This window comes from Bidens hawaiensis, unplaced genomic scaffold (assembly GCF_021521415.1).
Source record: "Bidens hawaiensis isolate Kalapana, Puna unplaced genomic scaffold, B.hawaiensis_p1.1 tig00021509_1, whole genome shotgun sequence".
NCBI lineage: Eukaryota > Viridiplantae > Streptophyta > Magnoliopsida > Asterales > Asteraceae > Bidens > Bidens hawaiensis.
The window spans coordinates 275,395-285,215 of record NW_027493343.1 but is presented as its reverse complement, the minus strand read 5'-3'; the positions used below and the strand labels follow the sequence as shown (position 1 = coordinate 285,215).

General features: G+C 39.2%; 1 protein-coding gene across 1 annotated transcript; it reads left to right on the top strand.

Annotated features, from left to right (window-relative positions):
* The first annotated feature begins 1,676 nt into the window (after positions 1-1,676).
* On the top strand, positions 1,677-2,984 carry LOC143563704 (uncharacterized). Its single transcript, XM_077051193.1, has one exon. The coding sequence runs from the start codon at positions 1,818-1,820 to the stop codon at positions 2,904-2,906; it is 1,089 nt and encodes a 362-aa protein (XP_076907308.1). The 5' UTR covers positions 1,677-1,817; the 3' UTR covers positions 2,907-2,984.
* The last annotated feature ends 6,837 nt before the right edge of the window (positions 2,985-9,821 follow it).

The following is a 9,821-nucleotide window of genomic DNA, read 5'->3' as shown; positions in this document are numbered from 1 at the left end:
CACTCCACATTTGTTTTAAGATTTTGATGTTTTGATTGCGAGGGTAGGACCGTCATATTTCTTTTTCATTCAAAAGAATTTATTAGTTTTTAGTTTGTTTAACCTATCCTAGTTTTTTTAATCCTAAACTAGTTGCTTGTTCGTGTTGTGGTGGGACCTATATTTATAAAGTAAAAGAATACCAATGTATGGTGATGCGACAGGAGTTTGGTTGGTCTGAATTCGGTATCATATTAATAACTTGTCGGGTTGTTTATGTAACTTATCAGAACTTGATGATTATGGTTAATTGTGTAACTTAATGAAAGTTGTGGGCTACTACCGTATGTAAAAAAAAGTTATGGGATGTTTTTTATGTAACTTAATGAATTTGAGAGTTACCATATTAAATAGTTATGGCCTATGGGGTTACTTGTGTAGCTTATTGAAATATTCGCTATCAAAGTTGCAAATTAATATACTATAATGGAAAATCAGATTTTAATAATTTAAATTATCACTTATTAGCCAATAATAATCCAAAGTTACACTTTGAATAATGAAAATCTCAACCTTAATTCATTTTTGTTGTCAAGAACAATCCAGGTTTAGTAATGATCATAGATTTTAATATACTCAATGTACATTTGATTTATACTCAACTTCATAGTACATTTCTCTTTTTCGTTCATGTGAGAGAAATTGAGCGAGAATCAAATATTAATTTATGATGATTATGTTAGTAGGATTGTCTTGACAACAAAAATAAAAGTTAAAATTATTATTGGTTGAAGTGTAAGTATGAATTATATTCGGCCAATAAATCATATAGTTAAGAGTTATTAAATTCAAATTTCCTATTATAACATGTAAAAATATACAATTAATTGTTTTATAAATTGGCAAAGGTGTTTAAAAAGTAAAAACAGGTTAAAAGACGTGTTTAATTAATATTTTGTATAAATTTTTTAAACAATGGTATTGAACAATAATAAGATTAATGATGATAACTGGGAGGGCCGGGACAAAAATGAAAGTGAAGTTTTTACATCTAAAAAGAATATTGAATGGGAACCCATTCATTGTCTGATCGGCTGTCGTGATGTGTTGCCTAGTTCTCCACTATGCACCGAAATTAAATTGACCAAGTTATATGTTTTAAGAGTAATTCATTATAAATTCATTGAACACTCGTTTTATATGGTTATGTGTTCCGGGCTAAACTAAATAGCTTATATCGTCCGTCGGTGTCACGTAGGCAATAATTTTTAAATAACTAATCATCTAATTATCATGTTGTGGCTTAACTAGAATTAAATAAAATAGAGAACAAAAAAGGTTTGATTGGTTGTTAATGAATGGTACCCACTTAAATTCTATCAAAGTAGCGTTAGTTGGTTAACGGACATAAGATATGGGCGGGCGTCTTTTTGCTTGTTGTGGACTTGTGGACGTTAGCCTACAACACTCAGTCTTACAAAAAGAATATTACGAAATGTGATTGGTTTAAGAAATCGGTTTGACTAAGTTTCTTTAGTATTTTGGATAGAATTAACAAGTCGTTTTTGTACTTCCAAGTTGTCCCACATGCGCTAGCTAGCTCTCTCTTTCTCCACTATATATACAACCTACATCATCAATGAGCATATCCATGCACAAATTTGAAATTACACAAACTCACCTTTAACTCTCCCATCTCTTTGGTTTCTAAATTACATTCTTCTTCAACTTTCATAGCTCTTTAGAAAGTTTTGCATCAATTGCAACATCCACTAGTTTGGACAATCCGATAATTATACATTACAAAGTGTCATAATCGCCAATAATTTTTAACTAATATGGAAGAATTGAGTTGGTTCAATCATCATCAACAAGAAATAGAAGAAAGCCTCAATTTTGGATCGGATAATATCTTCTTGAACCCGATCCAAGACCTTCCAAAACCCGATTATGTAGCCTCGAGTTTTGGTTCCGCTAGTCAATATTGGCGTCAAACAATCGCTATTAATAGTTTACACGAGGAGAAAAACATAATTCCCCTCACCACCACCACCACAGTAAAAAATCCTAGGTCCGTCACTACAAATAACAACCCTAGTCAATATTACCATCAAACAACACCTGTCAATATTTTACATGAGGACAAAAACGTAATTCCACTCACCACCACTGTCTCAATAAAAAGTCCTGAGTCCGTCACTACAGATAGCGATACTTATACATACACATCGCGTGATTACGAAGATGACATTTCCATTATTTTCTCAAATTACCAAAACTTATCTACCAACATTACCAAAAACCCTGGTGACGTCACAAAACCACCAGATGACGTCATCTCTTCTCAATGCTCATCTGACAAAAAACCAAACAACAGTTCCATGTTTTTCAACAACGTTCCAAGATTCAAGAAACCCAGATCAGATCCGGTCCAATCCACGTCATCCGGTATCAATTTCCGGCAGACAACAGAATATAATGAATATTCCGGCGAGACAATGAAGGAGATGATATACAGAACGGCAGCTTTCCGGCCGGTGAGTTTTTCCGTCGAGGAGGTGGTGGAGAAGCCACGGAGGAAGAACGTGAGGATATCAAGTGACCCACAGACGGCGGCGGCACGACGCCGTAGGGAGAAGATAAGTGATCGGATTAGGGTTTTGCAGAAACTGGTACCCGGTGGGAGTAAAATGGATACTGCTTCTATGCTTGATGAAGCTGCTAATTATTTGAAGTTTTTGAGGTCACAAGTGAAAGCATTTGAGCAAGTTGGATATGGTACAAGTGGTAATGCATATAGTGTAAGTGAAAATGTTGTTAATAATAATAATAATAATGTTGTGTTAGGGTTACCTTTTCCCATGCATAGTAATCCTTTTTTACTACCTTATTATCAACGGGTTTACGATACGGTGAGACCCTCATGAAACACTTGTACGTAGTAGAAAGTGTACGGATTTAGGTTTACGTTCAGTGACTAATGTGTTTATAAAATTTCGTTTGTGTAGTTATAGAAATTCTTAAACTATTATGTATGTGTTATGAATTAATGTTTTGGGATACAAGACGAGTAATTGTAAAAAAAAAAGTTAATCGAATGATGTATATATGTTTGTATAAAGATGGTTACGTGCGAGGAGTCGTTACTATTAAGTACTATAGATATAATCTTGACAATGAGCGTTATTCTCGTCTTGGTTGGTTGACGTTGACGATGGAGGTTGACGCGTATGCCTAGTCTAATGATTGGATTTGGATTATATAATAGGGACAGTTTGCGTGTTTGATGTTTCTGATCAAATTAGTTACGTATGTATAGATAATTTACGAGAAAATATACATATGTATTATGTGATTCTTTTACTTTTCTATGAATTATAGATTCTGCCTTTATGTGATAACTTTTTAATCTTCATTATAATAAATAACGAATTATCCTGATATTTATGTTATTGTTTTGTATCTTATCTTTATTATTATTTTTCTATGCTTGATTGCTTTCAAATAAATAGAGAGGAAAACTAGTTATCATCATATGAGCCAAACTCTGATGACATTAGAGGCTTGAAGCCTTGAACTCGTATTGAACCATCTATTCAAGTATGCTTTCTCAAGCCCATTTCTTCTCTCTTTTAGGCTAGGCCCATATAAGTCTGCCTTTAATAACTTGGGCATTTGCCTAAAGTTGGATCGTTAAAACATTCATAATTCACAATGCTTCCACGTACCACATGTATCCGTATTTAAGAGTTCATCCAATCTTACTTTTTCTAATAAAATATTTATTTTCTTACTTGCTACATTTTATCTTTTTGTAACATGGGTATGAAAATATGAATCATCCATTGCTACAAAACAAAAGTTACACTCGGATAGTAATATTTCTAATAAACACATTTTGTTTTTAATTATGTGAATCTCACATTGATTCATACTATTACAATAAAACGTTGGGCAAACAAATAACAAGTTTCGTTGTAGCCTCCTTTTGAATAACAAACCGAATTAAAAACAAAGTTTTGGTTCTTAGGAGCCAAAAAATTTATATGCACGACCCGTAATATTCTTTTCATAAACTCCACATTCTTTGGAGCTAAGAAACCAAATGTATCGAAAGCAAAAATAATATTCACGTTTTAATTATGTTAACACGCTTTCTCATGTTTTGCAACTTTGTTACCTTTTTCCGCCTTTAGCACAGCCTGAACCGGAATATTGACTTATATACTAGCCAAATGAGCGAGTGAGCACTCCAACTAATGAGCGGGCTTACTTTGACTTTGGCTAGGCTCGTTTAGAAACTATGTCGAGCCAGCTCTAGTAATATTCCATATGTTAATGGAACCTTTTTATATGATTGTATTAATAATAATACATGTTAACAATTATACATTAAAAGTTTATATCTTGTGTCTAGTGTTTTTTAGTTAAATCAGTAACATGAGCCTAGATATTTTTATATTTGTGAACATGTGAATGAGAAAAAGAGAAAGGGTTAGATAAGATGGGAACAGAGGATGTTGAAAAAATCCAAAGGGTTTGTTTGTGGATGCCAGTAAAAGAGCTGCAAGATACAGTGACTGGTCACGTGACCACCCCCCTTTGATTTGATTAATTCAATGGGTGTCAGCCGATTCCACTGCACACATGTTCGTACGATCCCTATATCAAATATAAATACTAAATAACAAATTATACAAACTCTAAATATTATTATTAAGTTCCGGGAAAAAGACTATCTTCAACATTACGACATAAACAATGACGAAAACGTGGTGAGTGGGAACGGGAGAGGAGGAGAGCACGGGCATCGGCTTTTTTCACTACGCATGATAGAAGCCTTAAGTTACATTCAATGAAATTATTCATTCAATGAAATCAATAAAAGCCTTAAGTTAGTATGATATGTTGTGACATGTTTATGTGTTCAAAACACTAAACAATCTTTTGCTCTTTGGACATGTAGCGTTTTGTCATATCTTTTTGGTTAATATATACTTACAGCTAGCTGTTAAAAGGCATGTGTTTGCATACTATTACACGGTTGTATTATTTGTTAGTTTTGAATGATTATTTGTGTCAACTTTTTTGTATTAAATTTTTTGCACATTATGTGTTTATAGCACATTATAACTGCCTAACTACATTTGCTCAATTATCCCAAATTGGTGCAAAGTGTCTAAGGTCACAACTACCATTAATCGTAACCCACACACCTTTAAAATCATGTGAAGAAACGTGGATCGACTCACTGGTAGACGATCTACTTTCCTCGGGTGTGATTATGCTATTTCACCGATGGTTCTCTTGGATCTGGATTCTTTCACCTACAAAATGAACAGCACCGTAAACTTACCCCTCAGAAAGGGACAGGGGGGTCCTCTTTGGGGTAACCCTCCGGTGTGAGAATAAGAATTTGTAGGAGAAGATAATAATATGAGAGTAAGGGAATTGGAGTGTATTGCTTAATATAGCTGAATACTGTGTAATTGGATGTGCCTCTCCTTGTGGAGTTGATGTGGTATTTATAGTGCTAGGGTTTCCACTGATTGGGCTCAGACCCAGTTAGGGCCTTATTGGCCTCCTCCAATTGCTTTGCGCCACTTGTCCTTGGGACACCTGGTGCTTTTTCATTGGTTATAATCACGTGGTAGCACATGGGTTTTGCTGAGTTGTCCATCTTTCATTGGCAGCTGTCAACATCAGCATATTCTTATTCCTTAAAAAGATACCTTCTGGAAGGTTGTCTGACGTGCACAATCAAGGTTGCCCTAATCCTGATTTGGATAAGGACGAGGTTGATTATGTGCATGTGTGATACGCGCCTATCCTGAGGATGCGCGAGGTCTTCTCTTTATTCTCATGCGCAGATGTTTCATGCGCAGATGTGATATGCACAAGCATGTGATATGCGCCACGCGCGGATGCGCCACGCGCAGATGTGATATGCGTGAGCATGTGATACGCGTGAGCATATGTGATGCATGAGCATATGTGATGCCTGAGCATATGTGATATGTGTGAGCATATGTTATATGCGCCATGCGCATAGGTTTTGGCTTTGTGCCTTCATAATGTCTTGATTTCAAGCCTCTTGTCTATATCTTGTGGGTTGACCCGCCTCGCTCGGTGTTGAGGCGGGTACATACCTCTTCAAGCCCCCCCAGTCTAATGTGTGTCTTGTCTCGCGCGAGCGAGGTAAGATAGATATTAGACTTAATAGTTTGCTCTTTTAATAGGGTTTTGTCTTTTTCTTCTTATTACTCATCGTTGCGCGAAAATCTATCCTTTTAGTTGAAAACGAGTCTCCCTGTACGTGGTTGGTTATTGCTGACATGCGTCAGTGATGGAGACGTGTCAGACTTTTCGTGTGCTCGAGGTGCTACAGTTGCCTTTCATGTCCCCTCACATAGTGTCAGGAACACGTGTCGCGCTCGCATTGGTCCGTACCTGCGAGTGGTGGCGCGTGAACTCTGGCAGCACCTGTATCGTTTCTTTTCGTGTCCCCTCCCACAGTGTCAGGGACACGTGTCGCGCTCGCGTTGGTTTACACCTGCGAGTGGTGGCGCGTGAAGTCCGATCAGTACCAAATTTTCTCTCTCCTGGGCCTATAAAAGCAAGCCCTTAGAGTTTTAATCCTTCATCTTCCTTGTTTATTCAGAGCTCTTTTCTTTCTTTCATTCTATTCCGATTACCTGTCTTCTGCTTCCAGATCTCTGTTCTTTAGAAGCATCCCTTGTTCGATTTTATAGTTGTATGTCTGATAGCTCAGACAACACAATCTCCCTTATCCATCGCCGTGTGAAATCGTTAGTGATGTCTACGTTGAAGAAGACCGGCAAGGGGAAGAGGGCTGCTGAGGCCTCATCGGAGGAGGTAGGGAGGACCAAGGCAGTGAAGAAGTGGGATGAGATCCCCTGCAAACTGAGGGAGGCCGATTTTGACAGCCTTATCGTCTCTCAGGGTTTTCTCCCTGAGTATGGTTGCATGCTGCCGGCGGCCGGGCAAACGGCGGCGGACCCGCCCACCGGCTATATATCCCTTTATTGCCATTTTTTCACCCACTGCAACCTTCGTCTCCCGATGACAAGGTTTGTGGGTGCGCTGCTTAAGTTTTATGGGATTCATATATCCCAAGTCTATCCGTTTGGACTCGTGCGCATGACTCACTTTGAGTTCATGTGCAAATCTCAGCGCGAGGAGCCCACCCCTCGACGCTTTCAGTTTTTTTATAAGCCCAAGATCCAAGATTCTTGGTTCTCATTTATTCCTCGCAGTCAGAAGGTCAAGTGCTGCACTGTTTCATTCAAGAGCCTTCATGACTGGTCTGAGAGATTTTTCTATATCAGGGCTGGTGTGATCCCCATCCGCATGACCATGCGCACGATCTCTTCTGCGCCTGCGGATGTGGGTGTCTTCAAGAACCCAACTGGCGCCTGGGTAAAAAAGTTGACTGCCGAACCATCCCCCGCCAAGAACATTTGCGAGGAGGCGCTGGTGGGGGTTGGTATGAGCAGGAGGTGGGCGGACAGCGCGACTGAGCCCGTTATCCAAGTTGACGGCTTGTGTAAGTTAATCTCATTGCCTTACTTCTGCGCGAATATAATTCGTTTTGCTGATATCATTTGACTTGTTTTGTGCAGTCAGCAAGTAGTATGTCCACGCCGCCTATGATGAGCATATGGAGGGTGGCTCCGTCGCGCTGGGCGCTGGGGAGGTTGGCTTCCCCGATCGCTTTGATGACATGTTCATCCCTGTTGATCTGGGATTTCTCTTTGACAGCGATGCGCCTGGTAAGCCTTTGTACTTATGCTTATGCCTTTATAATACCAGATTTGGCTAACCTTTCTGTTGCGTGTATTGTAGACGCGCTTGAGAACTACGAGCTGGAGCTCGCGGAAGAGGAGGAGGAAGAGGAGGCGCCCCAACTAAAGCGTAAAGCTAAAGGGAAAACTGGCTCAGGGGCCAGTAAGAAACAGAAGAAAGATGATGCCACTGTTGTTCAGGATCCTCCTACTCAGGCGAAGGGACTTGAGAAGACCCAGGTGTTTACCACCAAGTTTTCCTTGTCTTCCCTGCCTCAAAAAGTGGGCAGACCTCCTGTCCATACGAGGTATGGTGCCGCTACCTCCTCCCTTCGCGCGGCGGAAAAGGGAAGCGGCGTTGCGCCTGCCGTTTCCTCTCCGACAGGTATACTTTGCTTATCCTTTATGGTTCTATGAGCGCGATTCTGATAGAATTACTAATGAATCTTTGCTCACTCAAATGTTTGTAGAGCCGGCGACCTTGGTGGATCAACCTCAAGCGCAACAAGATGCCGAGGCTGCGCCGGAGGTCGCTTCGAAGTCCCCTGTTTTACCCTCAAAGGGGAGAATGGACTTCATGGCGATGTTTAACTCGCGAACGGCGTTGCGTCAAGGTATGTATTGCACTTTTATTTTCTGACTTTTTTCTTTTAGACCAAGTCATGAACCATTTCTTTTTGTTGATTTTTTCGTAGGAGTCATAGCTGGCGTACAAGCTGCTGGCGGCACTTCTGGCGCCGGTGCCAGCGCCGTTGGTTCTGCTCCTGCTCCTGCAAGCACTGAATCTCCCCTCATCGGGATTACTAAGGAGCAGGAGGCCGTTTTACGCGCCGACCTGGCGGCGTCGAGACCTCCCTCACCTCCTCCTGCGCACAGCCCTCCTCGCGAGACTGATTTTGGTTCTAGGTCGCAGGAGAAAAGGCCTGTTTCAGAGGAGGATGAGGAGTTTGAAGTTGAAGACTCCGACGGCGGCCGCGCCAGCCCTGCAGCGCCACGAGATTTTCCGGCGCAGTCTTCTCGTGGGGCTGGCGCGATACCCCGGGAAAGATGAAGAAACGTAGTCCCAAAAGATCATCGAAAATCCAAGATCTCTGATGCATGTAGAGAATATGGGCTGCTGTAATATATATAAAATACATAAAAAGTAAAGCAATTTAAAAAATTTGCCCCTAGGAGTGTCGCCCACCTTGCCCTTCCTCAAAACGGCCTCTGGTTGTTTGGTAACAATCAAATTACAATTTACAAACGTGTTAATTTGATTTTTATCTCGATGGGCCCCAATGAAAACATTTTCTCTAATCCATGAGATAAAAAGTAAAAAACCACAACTTCAAAATGTTTTAATAAATGTAAGGTGTAAGTGTATAATGTGGTTGTAAAATCCAGTCAAGACGCTAATTAATTATCAATCAGTACTTCTCATTGGTCAAAATCGATCAACTAAAACTTTGGTTTATAAAACTTGATATATAAATATAAGGTGGAGATAACGTACAATAATCCCTTAACGTATGATAGGTACGCGACACGCTCAAAGGCAAAAAATACTAAAACGCTCAGCCAAAAAACTAAAAAGCTAAAAAACGGGGTGAAGAAAAATAAAAATTGATTGATTAACGATACAAAACTGTTTATTTCGGTAAACCAGTGATTGATCGGATATATATTGACGATTTCAAGAACTTATGATGTGATTTTATGGATCGATTTCATAAAAAATAAGTATTATTGTATTCTTGTACATTAAGTAGTTATTGTACTTTATCTTTTCTCTGTAATTATATATGTAATCGTTAGTCCCAACTCACCTTTCAAATAACATCTAACGAGTTCTACGGAACTTGATATCACACCACAGAGAAAAATGAATGCAACACATGATAAAACACACTACATATAATATTTTAAAAAAATATAAATGTAACCGATAGTGGCCTAGTGGGTAAGAAACATAAAACATAAAATCCAACGTTAAATAGTGTGAAAGTATCCAACATTATTCGAGTTAGCATTTACCACACTCATCACTCTCTCTAC